The 23,170-nt window shown below is 42.2% G+C and overlaps 2 protein-coding genes and 1 non-coding gene across 12 annotated transcripts in view; 1 reads left to right on the top strand and 2 right to left on the bottom strand.

Moving 5' to 3' along the window:
- The window catches only part of Glyr1 (glyoxylate reductase 1 homolog), a 40,559-nt gene extending 29,591 nt beyond the window's left edge, over positions 1-10,968 (bottom strand). For both annotated transcript variants that reach the window (XM_013121691.3, XM_040748131.1), the window contains exons 1-3: positions 10,847-10,968; positions 9,783-9,819; positions 8,792-8,871 (exon numbers count right to left, since the gene is read on the bottom strand). In XM_013121691.3, the coding sequence (XP_012977145.1) occupies positions 8,792-8,871; positions 9,783-9,819; positions 10,847-10,884 (155 nt within the window). In that variant the 5' untranslated portion in view covers positions 10,885-10,968. The remainder of the gene's footprint in view (positions 1-8,791; positions 8,872-9,782; positions 9,820-10,846) is intronic.
- A 103-nt stretch (positions 10,969-11,071) lies between these two features.
- The window catches only part of Ubn1 (ubinuclein 1), a 55,478-nt gene continuing 43,379 nt past the window's right edge, over positions 11,072-23,170 (top strand). For 4 of the 9 annotated variants that reach the window (XR_005878107.1, XM_040748127.1, XM_040748129.1 and 1 more), the window contains exons 1-3: positions 11,072-11,826; positions 13,348-13,449; positions 16,146-16,433. Coding sequence is in view for 6 of the 9 variants with exons in the window: in XM_040748127.1 (XP_040604061.1) it covers positions 16,185-16,433 (249 nt within the window). In the remaining 3 variants the exon portion in view is untranslated. The other 5 variants (XR_005878106.1, XM_040748128.1, XM_040748126.1 and 2 more) reach the window with 4 other exon arrangements.
- Positions 22,220-22,322, bottom strand: LOC121141623. The gene has a single exon (XR_005878596.1). It is a non-coding gene; the product is annotated as a U6 spliceosomal RNA (small nuclear RNA).

Raw genomic sequence — 23,170 nt, 5'->3', positions numbered from 1 at the left:
GACTTTGAGGATAAAAGAGAAATGTTAATCTACTCAGGAAATCAAGCAAGAATCAGAGAGGCATCCTGCCTCACCAGAATACAGCCAATAAAATGCCAGCTCACTAGAGCCCAGAAGGATCACCTCTAGAAAGCAAACCACACTTGAGTCACTTCAACCATCCAAATAAAATGTGTTCTATAGTAGTCACATCACAAAGCCCCATCTGCTTAATGACATGGTGCTTTTTAGCTGGGTTCTCTGGAAGAGCAGTCAGCACATTCAACCACTGAACTATCTTGCCAGTCCATTGACTAGGTAACTCTTCAGCATTAAAAAAAAAAAAAGTACAACAAACAAACAAATTGGGAGAGGCGGGGTCTAGCTTGGTATTCAGTAGACCCTTGGTTTTTCACTGTTGACCAGGCTAGCTACAAATGCATAGAGATCTGACTGACTTTGCCTCTCAAATGCTGTAATTAAAGGTGTGTGCATCACCAGAGCTGGCCTTAGTTTAATTTAAATTTATTTATTTTTTTGAGATAGTATCTGTCTATGTAGCTCTGGCTTTTCTGGAACTCAGTCCTTAGACCAGGTCTTGAACTCAAGAGATCTGCCTGCCTCTGCATCCCAAGTGCTGGGACTAAAGGCATTCATTACCACACTAATTTTAATTTTTAGAGGTAAGGACCTCATGTAGCCCAGGTTGGCCTGAAACTCCATATGTTACTAAAGATGACCTTAAATCTTTGATCCTTTTATTTTTATTTCTCAAGTGCTAGGATTATGATTATAGGTGTGTATCACCATGTCTGATTAATGCAGTGATCAGGATCAAATCCATAGCATTATACAAGTTAAGCAAATACTATTGAGCTATAGTCCTAGATTTTTTTAATTTTTAAAAAGTTTATTATAGAAATGCAAATTTTACACATTTGAGTTAATTCTCAAAAAACAAACAAAAAACCCCAAATGAATACAACAACAAAGAGTATAGTGCTCTTGCTGAGGCCCCAAATTTAGCCAGGTGGTGGTGGCACATGCCTTTCATCATACCAGCCTGGTCTACAGAGTAAGTTCCAGGACAGCAAGGGCTACTTACTCCCTGTCTCGAAAAATCCTTGAGTTTCTTTATCACCATGCATAGTTTAACAGTTTATTTCGGAAAACAACTGTTTATGTGTGAAGGTCTAGAGGCTGTATCAAGTTCATCGTCCAGGATTCAGTATGGGACTCTGCCACAGCAAAGGGAAATTGAAAAGGGGTATTTTGGGAGTTGCCTGGTGGCAGGGAGGCTTGGAGCCTCCATCAGGTCAGTGATGTTAGTCTTTGTCTGTCAGTCATCTGATGTCTCAGTGACTTAGCTTGGAAGTCCTGGCCGCTGTTTCCACTCTTCCAGGTAGGTCTAGGGATTCTTGAGAGATCTCCCTCGTTAGTTTGTGGACCATGAAGGCACTTGGGAGGGGAGAGGAGCTGGCCTCGGGCTGCTCGCCTGGAGAAAGCTCAACATTATTTGATCTTCTCTCATTTCACCCTTTGAAGACATTTGATGCCCCCGGTGAAGAAAGGCCAACAGCAGCAGAGCCTCATGGAGAGCACGCAGCCCAGGAAGCCAGGTGACTGGAAGATGGAGGGCAAAAAGCACAAGCAGCCAGCCCAAGAGCCTGCTGGCCCCTGCACAGTTCTGCACAGCTGAGCAGGATGTGAAGGTGCTTGCCGGCCATTGCAGGCCATGCTAGAGATGAACTTTGAGTCATCCTGGCTGAGCAGTTGCCCCACGCACGGCTTCTTGCCTGCCGGCTACGAGTTCCAGTAGAGGAGATCAAGTAAGAAGGCGAGATCTTTGCATTGCTCATGCCCTACAATGAGGAGCCCTTCCAGGCACCGTCACTGTTTGACAACTGCATGCCCACTTCCTCCAAGTCTAGCCTCAGTCCTAGATCTTATAATGGCATTTTGAAGACTTCTTTTTTGGGGTGGTGGGGGAGTGCTAGGATGACACCAGGGCTTGCATATGCTAGTCATGTGCTCTACAGATAAGCAGGACATCCAGCTGCTCAGCAGGTGCTGCCCTAGACTTCCTGGCTTTGAGGCCTGTGTGAGTACATCTGACATGGCTGACAGCATGTTCCTTAGTGTCTTGTCATACTTCCTACAGACTCTTCAAACGGAAGACAGGACAGACCTTCGACTAAGCCATTCACAGGTTGCTCCACTTAAATAAAATTTTATTAGTTCTACTTAAATAACATTTTCCATACTTTGGAGCTGCTTTCTCAAGTGAAAAACCATATGACAACCTCACACATGTGTCTTTGCTAGTGCTTGGATATAAGAACCTGGGCTGGGGTTTTGAAATGGTGGCACACAACAATAGGACTGGATGGGGATGACATAAAAAGACACAGGAGCAGAAAGCCCATCAGACTATATGGCTTTCCTTCTCTATCTCGATGTGTGAGTAGTACTTAGACACTGAAGATGACATGTATCACCTCCAATTAAGCTGGAAATGAAGGCACCAGGAAACAGACACAAATATACTCACACAAAGCCAATATGGAAATGTCTGAGTTCATTTCAAGCAAAATTTACCTTAAAGACACCAACAAAGCCAAGTGTGGCTGAGCACTTCTGTGAATCCAATAATTGGGAAGTGGGGGAAGGAGGATCAGGAGTTGTAAGCCAGTGTGGGCTACAAGAGAACCTGTTTCAAAACTACAAGAACAACAACAAAACATCACTATCACTACCACCACCAACAAAGAAAACACCAAAAGACTTGCAATTAAGATACAGTTAGAAAATTTTGTTTCTAGAACTTGGTGTCCTGGTTTGCTTTTATTGTCAACTTGATACAATCAAACATGGATTAGCTGTTTGATTTAATCCCTTCTCAGGAAGAGGGAGTCTCTCAAATGAGGGAGAGTTCAGAACAGACTAACATATATCCATGGGGGAAATGTCTTGACTGTTGACGGGAGGGTCCAGCACCCTGTGGGCAGTGTAATAACTGGAAAGTTATGGTCTTAGACTGTATAAGAAAACTGGCTGAATAAGCCAGTAAGCAGCAATTTTCCATGGTTCCTATCTGACTTCTCTCAAAGCCCGACTGTGACCTGAAGGCGTAAGACTGAAAGAACCCTTCCCTTGAAATTGCTTGATTATGGTGTTTACCACATCAACAGAAAACTAACTAGGACACTTGGTAACATCCTCAAGTGTCAGGTGAGGCTTTTTAGCTGTACTGCTTACATACATTAAGCGACAGTCACCACTCCTCTATGGGTTAGTTGCTATAATTCTATTACATGACACCTGTTCACTCATGGCATTATCATCAGCCATGGAATGTCACTATTTGGACATGAGTTGCTCCTGGATATTGGGAAGAAGAATCTAATCCATTCTGTTCAGGACAGTTACCATGCAGCCCTGGCACAGGGACAGGTTGTCCCAGTCAAATATCCCGAACATTGGACCTCACTACTCACTTAGCTCAACTCTCCAACTATTAAATGGTGTCAGATAGAAAGAAAGCGATTGGTTAATGCCAGGTAAAAAGAAAAAGGCATGCTCACACAGTTCCAAATCAGTATGTTCTTCATCATCAACCACGGAGTTTAGCACCTTATACCTTATATCAACCAGGCTTGGCTCACCGTCTATGGGGGTTGATGTAAAAAGCTCTTGCGTCTAGGATCCTGGACATCTTACCATTTAAACTTGCAGCCCCTGGCCCTCATGTGAGAAGAGTCAGAATACCACCCCTATCCACTTCCTGAAAGCAGAGGGGAAAATTGGCCATAAAGATTGCCATGGTAACTGAGGTCTCTAGTCACAAGCCACCCAGTTTGCCCACAGTACTCTTTTCTTTTACTTTATTTCTTAAGACAGGGTTTCTTTGTGTAGCTTTGGAGTCTGTCCTGTCACTCGCTCTGTATACATAACATGCTGGCCTCAAACTCACATAGATCCACTGGCCTTTGCTTCCCAAGTGCTGGGATTAAAGGAGTGCACCACGACTGCCTGGTCCACAGTATTCTTTTAAAGGAGAAAAGTTCTTAGGGCCTTTCCTTGATTTATCATCATTATTTTTAAAAATTTATTTATTTTAATTTGTTGCTTATCTGTGTTTTACCTGCATGTATATCTGCGCACCATGTGTATGCCTGGTGCTCATGGAGACTAGAAGAAGGGATGGAATTATATGGAACTCGAGTTACAAGTTGTGAGCCCCATGTGGGTTCTAGGAATTGAACCCTGGGCCTCTGGAAGAGAAGCCATTGCTTTTAACACTGAACTATCACTTCAGCCCCTGCAATAGTATTCTTAAAGCGGTGGCTCTGAGTACCTGCAAACTAAATGAATACTTCCTCATTTCGCTATCTCCAGCTAGCAATCAAGCCAGAAATTTTCAATAGTGAGTGCGTGTGTGGGCACGTACAGACCACGGTGAAGTATGGAAGTTAGAGAACAACTTGAGAGTCAGTTCTCTTCTTCCACGATGTGGGTTCCGAGGACTGAGCTCAGATTATGAGGACTGGCAGCCAAGCACCCTTTATCTGCATCTTGCCAGCCTGCACTGACCAAAAAAACGTCATTTATTTATTTGTTTTTTTGGGACAGGGTATCTCTGTGTAACTTTGGAGGCTGTCCTGGAACTTGCTTGGTAGACCAGGCTGGTCTGGAACTCAAAGACATCCACCTGCCTCTGCCTTCTGAGTGCTGGGATTAAAGGTGTGCGCCACCACTTCCCGGCAAAAAAATTCATAACTTGTTTTTATTTTTTATGTTCATTGGTGTTTTGCCTGCATATATGTCTGTGTGAGGGTATCAGAAGCCCTGGAACTAGAGTTACAGACAGGTGTGAGCTGTCATGAGGGAGCTAGGAATTCAACTCAAGTCCTCTGGAAGAGCAGCCAGTGCTCTTATCCGCTGAGTCATCTCTCCAGGCCCTGATCAAATTCTTTAAAAGATTTATTTTTATTTTTTATTTGTATTTGCCTGTGTAAGTGTATATATATATATGTGTGTGTGATGTGTGTGCCAGTGCCAGTAAAGAGCAGAAGATGTCGGATCCTTTGGAACTAGAGTTAGAGATAATCATGAGCTATGTACCATGGGTGCTGGGAACCAACTAGGGTCTTCCAGGGGAGCTGCAAGTGCTCTAAACCGTGGAGCCATCGCTCCAATGTCGGATCAAACTCTGAGCCTCATCTCTTCTTTGATGAGCGGCAACCAAGGACAGACTTGTCCAAGTTGGAGTCTCATACACTGATTCTTGATGTTTAACTGTGGCCACATGGTATAGTTAATAAAGTTTTGCTGGTTATTTTTCTTTTAGATTTTAAAATAAGTTGGAAAAGTTGTGTCTTGAAGACCTGAATCTATCTCATTAAGTCCTATCCTCAATACAGAGGCCTGATGAGGTAGGTTTGGTCTTCTTTTCCTAACTGTGGGATGTCAACATAATTTGTTAGATGTTTTGGTAAGAAAGGAAATGAAAAGCCACATGCTAAAGATTTTAGGATCATAATATATTATATACACACACTTAAAAATTTTGCTTTTTATTTATGTCTATGTGTATGTGCCATGTGAGTTAATGTGTACCATGTACATATAGGAAGTCAGAGGGTCACCTAATGTGGGTGCTGGGAACCAAATCCAGTTGTCTGAAAGAGCAAGCAATAAGTGATCCTAACTGTTGAGTCATCTCTCCAGGGCCATCATAAGATATCAATAATCTTACTCAAGAGGCTATATTGTACCTGCAATAAAGGCCCTTGCTAAAATAAAAATTAATTACATATATTTTCCATTAATTTATGTGTCAATTTTGTAACTGAGTATATAATAGCATGGTTGGGCCTCATTCACTGGGCTACATCCAGTCATCAATGAAGTCTTCAACATAGGATGAGCCAGGGTCACACTTACCCCCATCCCTAATGTCAGTCTTAAAGGTTCCATCACAGCCACAGACATATTTACTCTTCAGAAACTAGTTTTTTCTCTAAAACATTCAGTTAAATCACCTCCAAAGTTAACTACTTCACACAGGAGTCTTTGTGCTGTTCTTGGACAATCATACAACAATTCACTTGAGGTGAACTTTTGACAGTCATTAGCTGCCAGCTGGTTCCTAACTCCCGACTATGCTTCACCCAAAGTTTTGCTTTCTCATAGTAAAGAGCCCTACTCTCCTGTCTTCTCTGGATCTTCACTAGCTCTATCTGGTCCTCTGGGAGACATAACTAAACTGCACACAGTTTTCCTGGAGAGCCCAGTACAAAAGTGGAAAAATCTATCCTTTCATATTTGAAGTGATGCTGCTTTTCCTCACAAAGCATTCCCACATGATGATGGCTTAGAAAGGTGAAATGGCTTGCTTAGATCAAAGAGCCAGTAGAGCCAGTTATCTGACACATATTAGGCAGACAAATACACTCAAAGCTATTACCCCAAGTACTCTGCGGCCACCAGCTGAAATGGAGATCTTACCTCCAGAGATATTACACTGATCCCTAAATAAAACAGCCTTGACACTGAGCACCAAGGAGGCTGTCTTCAACAGCAGTGCAGCAAACCCTTATCACTGCCCACTGAACAAATAAACAAACAAGTACTTGAGTTCTCCAGTGGGTTTTAGCTTTTGAGAAGTACTGGGCATTGAACCCAGGGCCTCATGAATGCTAAATACATACTATACTACTAAGCTTTACCCTGAGCCCTTCTAAAGAAAACTTTTTAATGTGGACTCCATCAAGAGGCTTAAAGTCATTTATAGGTACTAGTTGCCTTGTATCCACTTGCTAGACAGCTTACTGTTTAGAAATCATACCATCCCTACCAGCAATAGGTTATTATGTATGTATTCAGCACATGCCCTCTATCACCAGGTACTTAAGTTTATACAATTCAGATTTTCTGTGTCATACTTAGAAACCACTATATCCTTCTAGGATTTTAGCATTAAAAAAGAATTACCAAATAATGGTTTTCAGACCTTAAATAATCTGAATGAATTCACATGTCTAATTTTTCATTTAGTCACCCTTAAAGTGTGGCTAATAATATTGCCTATTATTCCCTAGCATCAGTTATCTCAGACGAGAAGCCTCATCTTTCCCACAGCCCAATAAAAATCCACATTGCCTTTTTTGTTCCTGATCATCCAAACACTATTCATGCTTTGGAATTGGCTTCCCATCTTGTCTTCCAGCTTTCCTAGACCTTGCTATTCTCTACTATTGCCCTCTTCCATCATCGTTTTCTAGTTACCCTGGTTACTGTGCATACTATCCCCACTGAACTATTAAATCTCGTTCCCTTACTGAGCTCTCAAAAGGTGAAGACCACAACATTCACTGTCCTAGGAATTCCCTCATCATCTAGCACTATGGAATGTAGACTCATATTCAATACAACCAATATCTGTTTTTCTTATCAGGATAATCTTCTTTAAGTGGTCTATGGCAATAACACTTTCCTTCCTTACTGAGGTGGGTGGGGTAGTAGTGGGAATGGAGATTGAACCCAAGGCTTTGTACATCTAGGCAAGTGCTCTACCACTGAGCTATAGTCCAATCTCAATTTATAGCATTGAACAAAATTCCCTCTTCCACAGGCTCTGCTCTTACAACTCAGAGTAATCTTCCACTGCCACCACAAAGCTGGTAAGTTGGCTGGTGAAAAGAAAATGGGGGCAGGGTGTATCTGTATTGTGAAGGTCAACATACTATGTAAACTGAAACCTGAAGAGTACTCCAACACTTAAACTTCTGAATGTGTGAAGCAATCTGTTAGGGACTTTCATATAAAATATTTTATGTTGCTTTTAAGGAATTAATATTTTATCCATCAGTGTCAGATTTAGCAGAAAAATCAAATTTTAAAAAAGTAACATTTTTCTTTTAACAGTTATAATACAAAAACAACAGCTTAAAGAAATTAGGTTATCTAGACAGAATCAGACAATCATCTTGTTCTGAGGAGAGTTAAGCCACTGCAAATTCAAGTTAATATACATTCTTCCCTCTGTGTAACTTCTTTTTTTTTTTTTTTTTTTTTGGTTTTTCGAGACAGGGTTTCTCTGTGGCTTTGGAGGCTGTCCTGGAACTAGCTCTTGTAGACCAGGCTGGCCTTGAACTCAGAGATCCGTTTGCCTCTGCCTCCTGAGTGCTGGGATTAAAGGCGTGCGCCACCACCGCCCGGCTGTGTAACTTCTTAAACAGTTTTCTGTAATATCAAAGACCCTCGAAATAACAGTTCTAGATTCCTCCAGTTCAGCACATATTGGGAAATAAAGTTTTATAATTACAATGACGCAGTAAGGACTAAACAAGTACTTTTATCAAATAACATCTTAGCTTTCAGTGACCATCCTACATGGTCATTAAAGAAAATCATCTGGGCATGTAGTTCAGTGGTCAATGGCTTGTCTAGCCTGGGCAAGGCTCTAGGTTCCATGGACAAGGCCACACAATTTTTAAAAAACTGATGAGAGAGAGAAGCAATTAGGAAGTGTTGAAGATATAAGAAACTAATTCAATGTACCTATAATATGTAGAAAGTTATGAACTTTGGTTCTTACCTGAGGGATATTACTATTGGCCCCAGAATAATTTTTGCCAGATATGAAAGGATATCACCTTTTATTTAGGCATGAAGCCAGAACGAGGTGCCATTTTTTTTTCACATACTTCAGTAAGCCTGAATTAAGGAGTCTCAGAACATTCCCAAATCAGCTCAGACTCAGAGTAGTACCCCAAGGCAACATGAACTCTCAGGGAATACTACTCACTGGTCTTCTGTTCCAAAAAACTTCACAAAGAAACATTTCTTTCCACGTGGTTTCTTTAAGTCCTTAGGTGGATTAACAATCTGAAGGATAAAAGGGAAAAAGATGGTATGATAACACAGTAACATACTAGGAAAGTAATTTGCCATAGCTCTAACTAGGCTGGGGGAAAGGGAAAAAAAAAAAAAACAACAAAGAAACCAAAGCTTCATATTTGCCCATACCCGGCATTTTTCTATTGTGATGCGCAGAAATGTGCAAACATTACTTAAATAACCCATAGCTAACAGACTGTGTACTGTTTAGTAGATACAGTTTTTACTGCAATGGCTCCTGGTATACAAGCAGCAATATCACCCCTACCCCCATGTGATATGTGATCAACAAAGAAACTTTCTTCAAAATGCTTTCAACAAGAGTTAAGGACAGGAAATGGTGAAAATAAAGGGTCACTCAGGCATAGGAAACACCATATTGCAAAGAGTCTACAGACATATCCTGGACTGCCAGCAAGACTAAAAAACCAGAACATTTGGAAAGCTCTGATGGATCACCCCTTGAAAAATCTGGAATGTCAACTTCTGCAGATGTATACTGGAGCAGCACATATGGTAACAGGGGAAGATTTAAACTTAGTTGGGACAAAAATACTTTGGCTTTTCACTAACCTACATTTAGACTTCTCTCTTCTTGGAGAATCTGTTTCTTCTCATGCACAATGCTACATTCTGATCACAATTGACTTCCAAGATAAGAAACAACAACAAATTTCACAAGTCATCTCTGACTGATGAAAGATATGATTACAGCACATTAAATACTCTGGTTTATGATATACCTTCAAAACTGATAACTAGAGGTAACATACTAAGTCATATGTGAATGAGCCCATTTTAAGTCAGTGGTGGAGACTGAGGGAAATGCAGCACATTCTAGAACCCACACCCCTAACTCAACTTCAGATGTCTTCCATTAATAGCAGCAATACACTCACCTTTCCTGGCCAGGGAGGATATCGGCCCAGTTTCCCCCTAGAGAAAATAATACAGAGTCAGAACTTGCCCTGGAAAAGCCAGTCCATCTCCTTCAGCCCACTCAACAAGCAATTTGTACTCCTATAACTCTAGTCTGGCACTTTCAAGGGCCAGAACAAAAGCAGGCAAACTGGGCCTTCCACAGCTGGGTTGAGGATCCTCACACATGTAAATACAGAAGTGTGTGTGTGTGTGTGTGTGTGTGTGTGTGTGTGTGTGCATGTGCGCGCCCAAACGCGGCCACACCGAGGTCTCTACATTCTTCTACTGAGAAGGAATACAGAATAACAAAAGCTAAGAGCCAGTGGTCTGGGGCGTCCCAGTGACAGGGTTGGATACAGTTCTCTCTGTAAACAGAGGTCCCCTAAGTCTGGTTTATTCACCACAAGATCAACCTTCCTTTGACAAATGATCATGGAAACCTTCCTCTAGGTCGGGAAACTACGCAGCTCCAAGGAGACAATGGTCAGTCCTGATTCTGGCTGTTGTCGAGGACAGAAGGAACACAACAAGAGGCACTGGTCACCGCCTAGCCATCACTCGCAAAGGAGAAGTGCCCCCTCCCCTCGGTTTCTTCATGGGGCAGCTCCAGGCAGTCTGATTTCGTCACCTAGAACCGAGGCCTCGAGCCCACGTCTGTCCCATCGGACGCGGGTTTGGACGGCTGTCCCCGGCGAGGTAGCCTCTCCTGCTATGAGAGGAGCCCCGGAGAGACCCTGGGACTCGGGAACTCGCGCGACAACGGAGTTCTCTGCACTGGCAGCCAGCGTCCGGGTTCCAGAGCCATAGCCCTCCCCTGGGATGGCCTCGGGGTTCAGAGCCCGGATTGTCGCGGCCACCCTCGGCCTCGGTCCCCCGGGGACCGGACAGCCCCTTCCGCCCAAGCGTCGTTCGCAGCGCGGCGGCCCCTCGTCTTCCCCACTCTCCGCCACCAGGAGCGCATAATAAAGCCAGTCGCCATCGCTGCACCTAGGAAAAAAAGCTTCGCGCCGTCTTTCCCTCAGCCCTGGCCGCCGGGACTCACCACACCAAGTCGCCGAGCCGCAGACTCACAGCCGCCATCTTACCACCCAACCACCGCCGCCGCACAGGCAGCCGGGAACTTCAGGTCGCCGCGGCACCGCCCATTGGAGTGGGCCTGACCACGTGACGGGGGCCTGCTGTCATCCGCCAAACGGGTGCTCTGACGTCACCGCGCCGGTGGCGCTCATTGGGCGGCTTGGAGACCCGTGACTTAAGCGCCGCGTTCTCAGCGCGTCGAAGCCCTGAGACTCCGGGCTCCTGTCCCCTCCTCCCTCCGGCTCGTGACAACGAAGCGTCCACGGTCCATAGGAGCCGCGGCGGAGGTGGCGCGGCCGGACTAGCGCGAAAGGAAGCCGACTGAGCTGCCCACCTCGCTTCCGGGGCTCTGGACTCATCTCAAGTCTTTCTGGCCGCTTCCGTTACGGCCGTTAGTCGGGCGCGGGCCCCGGGCCGTTCCTGAGCCCTGAGGTGCCGGGCGGACGGGTCTTGGAGCTCGGGTGCTGCCCTGACTGACCCCGGCGCGGCCTGGAAGCCCGTCTCGGTCCAAGCCGAGAGGCACTGGTTTCCCGCGTGCCCGCGCTCGGGGCGGGAGTTCCAGCCTGCTGAGGAGCGCCCCGCTCGACGGTCGGTTTCCGGAGCCGCGTCCGCGCCAAGCGTCCTCGGCGTCGCCCGACTTGTTTTCTTGGACGTGGACTTGGCATATCTCCGCTCCCCCACCCCCACCCCCGCCCGGCTGGCGAGAGAAAGCGGCGGTTTGTAGTGAGGCTCCCTTCCCACGGGCTGGGGACCCGGCCATGGGCCGCGGCGCGGGCCCTCCGCACGCCCGCACGCAGCGTTCGGGAGCGGGCCGCTGAGCCGCGCCGCACCCCGGGACTCCCGGGCCGGCATGAGGACCGCCACGGGGGGACGTCTGCGGCCCGCGTCGGCTCTGTGGACAACGGTGTGTGCCGCGGTCCGGTCCAGCCTCCCGCGTTAGCCTTTGTAAGTAGTGTCACACTTTGCAAGAAGTTGTGACAGCTGGAAGACAGATGACAGCGTAGTGGGAACTGTTGGCTACCCAGGGGCAGGGCGGCCGCCCTAACTTCCGCAGATGGGGTTGAAGCCTGACTTTTGAGTAAGAAAGTGGCACTCCTAGAACAGACGGCTGGGAGTACGTGGACTTAACTTACAGCTTACTTTCTTGAGTCAGTGCCGGCTCGGAAGGTCATGCCCATTTCCCCAAGGCAGTGTCCCCACATAGAGGCTTTGATTGTAAATTGCTCCGGGGGCCTTAGGGTGAAGCTGGGTGGGTGCTTTGGGTTGACCCCAGCCTGTTTTTTTTTCCTTTGGAAACAAGCTCTCAGAAGTACACAGATTAGTTACAGGGATTTACACTGTGTGTTATTTTAAACACAAACTGACCATTTAATATTTCATAAAATTTCTTAATAAAATCCAGTAAGTGTTCTTAATTTAGAAATTAGAATTTTGGAGGAATTAAGAATATTCTTTAAATATAAATCTTTACAACTAGACCTAGAAGTGATCCCATTAAAGTAAGGAATAGGGCAAAAGATACATTGTCTAATTCTAGCTAATGAAAGGGGACAGCTATCTAATTCTAGCTAATGAAATAAGGTAGGAAACAAAATTAAATGTGAAAGAAAAGTTTTCATTTCTGTAGATAATCAAACTGCATTTTGCAACAAAAAGAGAAAAGCCATTAAATAAGGAAAAATTAATGATAAAATTAGCATACACGTTTCTCTTGTTTCATCAGTAGTCTGTTCAAAAAGTATAATGGTTAAAATGTATGAGAACAAAAACAGTCCCTGGGAGTACCTGTAGATATAGAGGAATCCAGGGGCTTTTGCATAATCTGTCCCCCCCCCCTTCTGGTTTTTCAAGGCAGGTTTGGTTTCTCTGTAGCCCTGGCTCTTCTGGAACTCTGTACACCAGGCTGCCTTGAACTCAAAAAGATCTACCTACTTCTACTGAGATTAAAGGCATGCACCACCACCTCTCTAGCCACAATCTTTTTTAAAAAGAATTTTTCTCCCCCTTTGTGGCATTCTAATATTTAACTCATTCGGAGTATTTAAAACCTAATCTCATAACCAGGGCTATACGGAGAAACCCTGTCTCAAAAAAAAAAAAATACAACAACAACAACAACAACAAAAAAAAACCAATCCCTAGGTTTGTGTTTGTGTTTTTTTCCTTTTTGTCATTTTATTTGGAGATAGTTTCATGTAATCCATGCTGACTCCTTATGTAGCCAAGAGTAATTTTAAACTTCTGATCCTCCTGCCTCTGCTTCCACAATGCTAAATTTACAGGTGTATATTACCATTCCCAGTTTACACACTGTGGCAATTTGGAACCAAGGGCCTCCAGTGTACTAGGAAAGCACTCAACTGAGCTACATCTCCAGCCCATTCTTAGTTATTTTTAAGACTTGTGGAATTTCATTAATGTTTTGTTTACAAATTTAAGAATTTATATGTCAAAAAATTACTTGAGGGTCTGCAAGATGGTTCAGCAGATAAGGGTGCCTGCCTCCAAGCCTGAAGACCTACATTCAGTCCCCGGAACCCACATGATGAAATGAAAGAACCAACTTCTGTAAGTTTTCACACATGCACACACATGCATACATGCATGTGAAAGTAAAACTTGGACAAATGTTTGAGACAACACCAGTTTAAACAGATTAAATTTTCTTAACTAATTTAAGCCAGGTTGATTAAATTCTCTTAAGTATTTTAAACTACATGTAATTTTTTTCTTAATTCTCTCGGATACTTTATATTTCTTTTCTCTCTTTTTTTCCTTCTGGTGGTGGAGGTGGGGGGGAGGTTTCCAGCCCTGGCAACTTGATCTGTAGACCAAGCTATAGTTCTTGGCCTCAAACCCAAGAGATCTACCTGTCTATGCCTTCTGAGTGCTGGGATTAAAGACATGTGCCACCAATCCCCTACCTGGTACTACTACTTTTTTTTTTTTTTTTTTTGGTTTCTCAAGTCATGCTATTTCTGTGGCTTTGGAGGCTGTCCTGGAACTCGCTCTGTAGACCAGGCTGGCTTCGAACTCAGAGATCCACCTGCTTCTGCCTCCCGAGTGCTGGGACTAAAGGCATGCACCACCAACGTCTGGCGCTACTTCATTTTTTTTTGTTTGTTTGTTTTTTGTATTTTTGTTTTTCGAGACAGGGTTTCTCTGTATTGTTTTGGAGCCTGTCCTGGAACTCGCTCTGTAGACCAGGCTGGCCTCGAACTCACAGAGATCCGCCTGCCTCTGCCTCCCGAGTGCTGGAATTAAAGGCGTGTGCCACCAATGCCCGGCGCTACTTCATATTTCTAAAGAGATGAACTTCTAGTAAGTTCTTTCCAAGATCATAACTCATAAATTTAATTGTATAAGTGCAATTCAGGTTCTTTTATGGACTTTAGAACTTAATTACATTTTCTTAAGTATTTGGAATTAAATGCATAAGTTTAACATGACTTTTAATATATCTGATTGTCTTAAATTGTTTCAAATGGCCTACCCAAGAACAAAATAGTATGTTGTGGTGATCATAAAACTTCTTAAAATCTGACTTGTAAGAGTTTGTAGGTGATTTACTTTGTCCTCTAGTCTGTCTCCTGCTGGCTAAGGCTTGCACAGACTATTATAGCTAACAGGAGTATTGTTACTGGCTATGTGGGTTTGAGGTGTGCCCTCTAAAAACCTGGACTGACATGAGGTTACATTTTAAAAATTTTGGCTGGACTGAAAGACTAGGATCTGGTTGCCACTTTCTTCATCCAATTGAGTAACTTGCTGATCCATTTCTTACAGTAAGATTGTGCTTCCTTTCAGTGGGGAGCCTATAAGTCTTTAACTTTCAGTTCAGGTTTATTTTCTCAGTCAGGTGAATTTTTTCATCCATGTCATGAGACCCTTGGAAGTTTCTTTTAGGGTTCTTTATTTCCAGTATCCTAGTGCGTGTTGGTAATCATTTTCTACAGGCCAATCTATTTTACTGCTTCATGCCTGATTAGAATGATTTTTTTAAAAACTCATTTGTGTAGGTTTTACTCCCTTATTTGATCTTTACCACGTTCTTATGATAGTGAATTTTGACTATATCATAGTAATCTATGTAAATGCATATATGTGGAGATAGACAAATCATCCTGAATGAATTCATATTTATTATGCATTTTGTGAAATACAGTCACATTTTGGGGGTAACTTGCACAAATGAGTCTAAAATTGTTCTCAAATAGATTGAAAGCCGGTTATCATTATTTATTTATTTACTTTTTGTTTTTTCGAGACAGGGTTTCTCTGTGGCTGTGGAGGCTGTCCTGGAACTAGCTCTTGTAGATCAGGCTGGTCTTGAACTCACAGAGATTCGCCTGCCTCTGCCTCTCGAGTTTTGGGACTAAAGGCATGCACCACCAATGCCCGGCAAGTTATTATTTACTAGCTTGTTATTATTTTATGTGCATTGGTTTTTTTTTTAAAGATTTATTTATTTATTATGAATACAACATCTTGCCTTATGTATGTCTGCATGCCAGAAGAGGGCACCAGATCTCATTATGGATGGTTTGTGAGCGACCATGTGGTTGCTGGGAATTGAACCCAGGTCCACTGGAAGAACAGCCTATGATCTTAACCGCTGAGCTATCTCTCCAGCCCCTAGTTGTTCTTTTTAAAAAGAAAATAAAGATTAACTTTTAATTTTAGTATACTAAAAGTATAAGAGTTTTCAAGACAGAGCAGTACTAGTTAAAGAATTTCACAAGTACTTGATTAATATAACATGACTTTTAGCATGGACCATAAGTATATGAAGTCTGCTTTGGTCTATGACAAATCAGCAGGGAAAGGAAGCTTATTCAGTAATTGGTACTGGGGAACAAACAAGTTAGAGCCTATTCTCAGACCTTAGACCTTAGAGCATATTAAGTTCAATTTAGATTAGAGTTAAAAGTGAATATCTATAAAAGACTTACTGTGTGATTTCTTCTATATGGTTTGTTTACAAAGGGCTTTCTAGGCACAAAGGAAATGAGAAAAAACAAGTTTGACTGCATCAATACACAGGATTTTGACCTGAGTTATTTGATGTGGAATTATTTCTAAAATAGGAAAAATTTATATTTACAACTGTTTACTTAAATGAGTTAAGGAAAATTTAATTTATCAATGGATTCTTCTTGACAAGGAATTTTTTTATTTGTGTATTGACAACTATTTTTGTTATTTTGAAAATGCTTATCTTTGTTGTTTTAGTTTGACGTGGCCCTTCTTTTTAATGTTAACAGAAATCATGCTGTGACACCTGCTAAGACTTGTTGGTAGCCATGTCGGAGCCCCACAGGGTCCAGTTCACCTCTCTCCCAGGTCCTTTGAATCCTGCATTTTTGAAGAAGTCCAGGAAAGAGGAAGTTGGAGGAACAGAACAGCATCAAGACTGTGAGCCAGCTGCAGCTGCTGTTCGGATTACACTCACCCTCTTTGAACCAGATCACAAACGCTGCCCAGAGTTCTTCTATCCAGAGTTGGTGAAGAACATCCGAGGGAAGGTGAAAGGCCTTCATTCCGGAGACAAGGTACATTCCAGTAGATCCACAGTTGCTCTGCAGACCTAACATGAAGACACCAAAATGTTCACATGGGCCTTTCTTTATATCAGGGAAGGGAGGCTAGAGAGGCCAGGGCTTCCCCAAGATTACCACTTATCTAGAGCAAGTACTAGGTGGGAAGAGAATTCTTTTAAGATTCTTCTCTTAACATGCATCTCTTCTGACCAGTAGTATCTATCTTGGAGTAGTTTCTGTTTCTGGATGTATAAAATCTGCTTCTGCTTGTGCTTTTTTTTTTTTTTAACTCTTACTTTTTTTTTTTTTTTTTTGGTTTCTCTGTGTAGCTTTTGGAGTATAACCTGGCACTCACTCTGTAGACCAAGATGGCCTCAAACTCACAGAGATCCGTTTGCCTTTGCCTCCTGAGTGCTGGGATAAAGGAGTGTGCCAACACTGCTCTGCCTAAACTATTACTTGTTTTTTTTTTATAATTTACTTTTGGCCGGGTGTTGGTGGAGCACACCTTTAATCCCAGCACTCAGGAGGCAGAGGCAGGTGGATCTCTGTGAGTTCGAGGCCAGCCTTGTCTACAGAGTGAGTTCCAGGACAGCTTCCAAAACAATATAGAGAAACCCTGTCTCGAAAAACAAACAAACAAAAAAATTATTTTTGCCATAATTGGCTTTGTAGGCTTCAAGCTGTTTGAAAATAAGATTGATTTCTTTTTTTTTTTTTTTTGGTTTTACGAGACAGGGTTTCTCTGTTTCGGAGGCTGTCGGTCCAGCCTGGCCTCGAACTCACAGAGATCCACCTGCCTCTGCCTCCCGAGTGCTGGGATTAAAGGCGTGCGCCACCAACGCCCGGCATAAGATTGATTTCTTAAAAATTATTTTTAACTGATCCATTTTTTAAAATATTTATTTATTATGTATACAGTGCTGCATGTATACCTGCACACCAGAAAAGGGTCTTTTCTTTTTTTAATTTTTTTTTTACTTTTTTTTTGCTATGGGGAGGGGATGTGAGGTGTGCGTGTGTGTGTGTGTGTGTGTGTGTGTGTGTGTGTGTGAGAGAGAGAGAGAGAGAGAGAGAGAGAGAGAGAGAGAGAGAGAGAGCGAGGGAGGGAGGGAGAGAGGCAGGGAGTGAGGAGAGGGAGAGAGAGAACATACCACTTGTGGAAGTTATAACTTTCCTTCTATTATGTAAGACCTGGGAATGAAACTCAGGGTAGGAGGTGCCAAGAGTCTCATGTTGCCTAGACTGACCTTGATGTATTTCTTTCCTTGACACATTTATTTTATTTTTTAGTATAGAACTTCCAAACATGTATGCTTTCAAATATGCATAGAAGTAGATAGTACAGTATAAGCAGCACCAATGTACCTGTTACCCATCTTCAACTGTTAACAGTGTTGCCCATTCATTAACTTTTTTTGTCTTCTTTTTGTCTTTCCTTCTTTCTTTCTTTCTTTCTTTCTTTCTTTCTTTCTTTCTTTCTTTCTCTGTCTCTTTTATTTGTTTATTTTTTTTTGAGACAGGATTCTTTGTGTGGCTTTGGCTTTCCTGGACCTAGCTCTGTAGACCAGGCTAGCCTCAAACTCACAGAGATCTGTCCACCTGTTTCTGCTTCCCAAGTGCAGGGATTAAAGGCATGTGCTACCATTACCTGGCTCATTAACATTTTTTTTTTTTTTTTTTTTTTTGGTTTTTCGAGACAGGGTTTCTCTGTATTGTTTTGGAGGCTGTCCTGGAACTCGCTCTGTAGACCAGGCTGGCCTCAAACTCACAGAGATCCGCCTGCCTCTGCCTCCCGAGTGCTGGGATTAAAGGTGTGTGCCACCAACGCCCGGCCACTCATTTTTTAAAATGTGTGTTCTTATATAGTTTTGAAACAGTGTCTTTGTTTGCTTTCAATTATTGTGACAAACAGACCCAAAAGCAACTTGGGGAGGAAAGGGTTATTTCAGTTTATAGCTGACACTACAGGGAAGTTAAGGCAAGAACAGAAGCAGGAGCTATGGAAGAATACTGTTTATTGGCTTGCTCCTTTTGCCTTGCTTAGTTACCTTTCTTAAACAACCTAGGGGCACCTGCCCAGAGCTGACCATTCCCATATCAATCATTAATCATTAATCAATCATTAACCCCCCCCCAGACTTGCCTACAGGTCAATCTGATGGACTCATTTTCTCTGTTGCGGTCTCTTCCAAGATCACTGTAGCTTGTGTCAAGCTGACAGAAAAACCAAGTGGCATATAATCAGACTTTATAACCCAGGATGACCTTGAATTTAAGATTCTCCTGTGACAGACTCCTAAATGGCGGGATTGCATGCATAGACCACTATATTCCAACTAAAATAATCTAACAATTTTTAATTGAGTCATACATACAGGAAGAATACATATGATAAAGTTTGTGGATTTTCACAAACTCAACACAAGCCATGCAACCTGTACACAATTCACAAAATACAACATTTAACAGGATACTAGAAACACTTCTGCTTGCCTGAAAGAATACGGTCCCCCATCCTTACAGGCTACTACTGTCAATCAAGACCAGTTTTGCATGTCTTTATGTTTTTGTATATAGAATCATATATCATGAGTAGTCGCTAGATGAAGAGCATTTTAAGCATTTACTGTATACTAATTACTGTTTTAGGCTAAGAGGAGAAGGTGAGTAGGATCACACTTGTGGCATTTTGGTCTGTCTCTAGAGTGGCTTTTACTAGAACAAGGATAAGCCTAGCACCTGCCTCAGTGTTTGAGGGTGAAGTGAGATCATGTTGGTAAAGTCTCTAGCATAGTGTCTCAGTGCCAAGTACTCACTTAGGCTGACTCATTTTAGCGGTATTTGGAGGAACCATGTCTAATTAGAAGAATTCCCCACTTTTCTTAAATAAAATATTTCTTTCTTTTTTTTTTTTTGAGGCAGGGTCTCATTTATTATTCTTAAAGTTATGAGTGTTTTCCCTATACATATATATGTGTACTGCCTGTGTACCTGGTACCCATAGAAACAAGAAGGTGTCAGATTTCCTGGAACTGGAGTTACAGATGATGGTGAGCCATCATGTGGGTGCTGGGAATTGAACCCAGGTCCTTTGCAAGAGCAACCAGCACTTTCAACCACTCAGCCATTTCTCCAGCTCCATTATTTGCTTTTATGTATGAGTATTTGGTCTACATGTGTCTGTACCCTGTGTGTTACATGTGGAAGCTAGAAAGAGGGAGTTGGATCCTCTGGAGCTAGAGTTATAGAGGATTGTATGCTTCTCTGTGGGTTCTGGGAAGGGGACTCCAGGTCCTCTGCAAATACTCTTATTTGCTGAGCCATCTCTCCAGCCCAAACTGTGGTCTTGATTGATAGCTTACTAACAGAATAAAGCCAAACTGTGGTCTTGATTGATAGCTTACTAACAGAATAAAGTCAATGCATCTATATAAAGGGTCATCATGTTCTATCAGGGCCAGTAAACAGAATGAGAACAATAATTTAAAATCTGTTTACAGTTCCTTTTTCAATGTAGGGATGGTATCTTCTTCCTTAAGAGAAAGAGACATTGGGGCTGGAGAGATGGCTCAGAGGTCAAGAGCACTGGCTGTTCTTCCAGAGGTCCTGAATGCAATTCCCAGCAACCACATGGTGGCTTACAACCATCTGTAACAAGATCTGGTGCCCTCTTCTGGCCTGCAGGCAGAACACTGTATACTTACTAAAAAAAAAAAAAAAAAGACAGTCTCTTGTTTTGTGGCCTGGAACTGTTTGCTGCCTCAGCTTTAAAAAAAAAAAAAAAAGAGAGAAAGAGACATTAGCAGGAGTAGGTTAGCATATTTATCCATGGGCTCAGACCAAATGGGTAGAACAATTGAAATTAGAACTCCAGTGCTCTAACTTACCTTGTTTTTTTGTGTTTTTGTTTAGGCAGCTGGGGTAGAGAAGCTCCATATTACGTTCAATATTGCAGAAAAATGCATGGAATGTACACAGAGAAATTTGGATAAAGTTTCATGGGAATCACTCCTGAACTTCAGTTTTACAACTCCTGAGTCAGTTTTACAAGTCCTGAGTGGATCTGTCTTGTTAAGAGTATAGTCATGCATGAGATCCTGGGTACCCATTCCCACCCCTAATATAATCTGATACATTTGTGTGTTGGTTCAGCTAGCACATATTCTTTGCAATGTGAAGTCCTGCTGCATGGTGAGGACCATAATAAGAGTGGGAAAAACCGTCCCTGCTTCATAGGAATTTACAGTATTTTAAGAAAATCCTAGCAGAACTGGTAGTAAAAGTTAAAATATGATGTTTAAGCCCCAGAAGGCTTTGACTATACTTAATAATGACCAGGATGCTGTGTTTAGATAGAGGTAAACCTTCTGTTCAGAAATAGTAATTGAAATGTGTGAAATTGCTTTGAGGAGTTCATGTTGAATTGGGTAGAATTCAAAAATAGAGTTTCTAAAGTTATTTTAGCCATTTAAGTTGTATGTGATCGTTGTAGAAATATTAGAATATACAAACAAGTACCTGTTTTTAAAAACAGCCCATGTAGGTTTGGAGAGATGACTCAGAGGTTAAGAGCACTGGCTGCTTTTTTATACAGGACCTGGGTTCCATTTCCAGCACCCACATGGTGGTGGCTTATAACCACCTGTAACTGTAGTTCCAGGGGATCTGATGGCCTCTTCTGCCCTCTTTGGGCCCAGTCATGCACATACTATACGTATATACATTCAGGAGCACTTATACATGTAAAATAACAATAAAAATTAAAAAATAAAACCCACTCATTTATTACCCTATAAATGTTTGTATTTTGTATGTGCCACAGTATTCCATTATATGTACATACTATAAATCATGTAACTGATCTTTTGGGTGGGTGGGTTTTAATAGACAGGAAGGTGGAATAAAGGAATTGTTTTTCTTTTTTGTTTGTTTGAGGTTGGAAGTTGAATCTTACTATGTAGTCTGGGCTGGCCTAGAACTCTACTCTTTTGCTTCTGTTTTCCAAATGCTGATATTACAGGCATGTGCCTCCATGCCTGGCCTAGAGACTTTTGTTTTGAAGCAAATATACATTTTTCAGTATTTTATTTGTACTCTGAAGTTTTGGTACATTTAGTATAACTTCGATTAATACTAAAATTCCTTGTCCAAGAACATAAATCTAGCTATGGACAATTTACTTGATTAAAAAATGCATGAGTAAACTTATGGAGTAAAGTTACTTTAGAAGAAAATATTTGGAATGATGATTGAGGTTGGCAGACGAGGGTTATGACAGTGGATCCTTGAAGGTATGTTTCCAAGAGTAGGAATTCCTGGAATCAGTGTTTGAAACCTCGAATCAGTGTTTGATGTGAGAAGTACTATTCAGACTACTTTTTGAGTTCCCTTAAGTTTCTATTTGATTACTACTACTATTTTATGGTTTTGGTCCCTCTTTCCTTTTCTTCAATGCCTTGTGCTTACTAGGCAAGCACTCTAACAACCCTAGCTGTCCTGGAACTGCTTCTGTAGACCAGGTTGACCTTGAACTCACAGATATCTGCCTGCCTGTGCCTCCCAAGTGCTGGAATTAGAGGTGTGTACCACTAATGCCTGGCCATTTAGTGGGTTTTTAACCTTTTTTTTTTTTTTTTTGGTTTTTTTACGAGACAGGGTTTCTCTGTATTGTTTTGGAGGCTATCGGTCCAGCCCGGACTCGAACTCACAGAGATCCACCTGCCTCTGCCTCCCGAGTGCTGGGATTAAAGGTGTGCACCACCACCGCCTGGCTCCCTTTTTTTTTTTTTTCTTTTTTTAATGTGGAATGCTTCACAAATTTGTATGTCATCACTGCAACAGGGGCCATGCTAATCTTTGCTGTAGCAGTTCAATTTAATTATGTCCTGCCAAAGCACGGTTTTAAACTATTATTTTTAAAAATCTTTGTTGGTTAGTGGTGGTACATGCCTTTAATCCCAGGACTTGGGAGGCAGGTAGAGTTCAAGGTCAACCTGGTCTACAAATCAAGTTCCAGAGCTACATAGAGGAACTAACTCTGTCTCAAAAAAATCAAAAGGAAAAAAATCCTACAAAACTCTAAAACCTTTTTTTTCTCTCTATTTAATGTAGATGCTGGGAGTTGAATCCAAGTCATTTAAAGAGAAGTCAGTGTTCTTAATCTCTGAGCTATTTCCCCAGACATCATTTTTAACCTTTTGGAACCCTATTTTAGAAATTTCATGAAGCCCCTTAAAATGTTTTCAAGTACAGTTCTGTAGACATTGAACATCTCTAGTAAAGGCTCTGTTTGAAGCCCCAGTGTTAGGTCATTATAAACACTTGATCAAGTCTCTCTCTCTCTCTCTCTCTTTAGTTTTTCAAAACAGAGTTTCTCTGTGTAACAGCTCTGCCTTTCCTGGAACTCACTCTGTAGACCAGGCTGCCCTTGAACTCACAGAGATCTACCTGCCTTTGCCTCCCAAATGCTGGCATTAAAGACATGTGCCATCACTGCCCGACCACTTTCTTTCACTTTAATGTATGGTTCCTGGGTTGAACCTAAAGTCTTACCATGCAAGGGCAATGACACTAAACTATGCCCTCACCCCCCCCCTTTTTTTTTAAAATTTAAGACAAGCTGTCAGTGCATTTCCTAAATTAGCCTTGACCTCACTCTGTAGTCCGGCTGGCTTTGAAATTGAGGTCCTTGTCAACCTTTCTAGCTGCTAGGATTACAATGAACTAATACACTTGCTGCAATTGTT

Source organism: Mesocricetus auratus, unplaced genomic scaffold, assembly GCF_017639785.1.
Source record: "Mesocricetus auratus isolate SY011 unplaced genomic scaffold, BCM_Maur_2.0 Super-Scaffold_100007, whole genome shotgun sequence".
In the NCBI taxonomy this organism is placed as follows: domain Eukaryota; kingdom Metazoa; phylum Chordata; class Mammalia; order Rodentia; family Cricetidae; genus Mesocricetus; species Mesocricetus auratus.
This window is presented reverse-complemented; position numbering and strand designations above follow the sequence as displayed.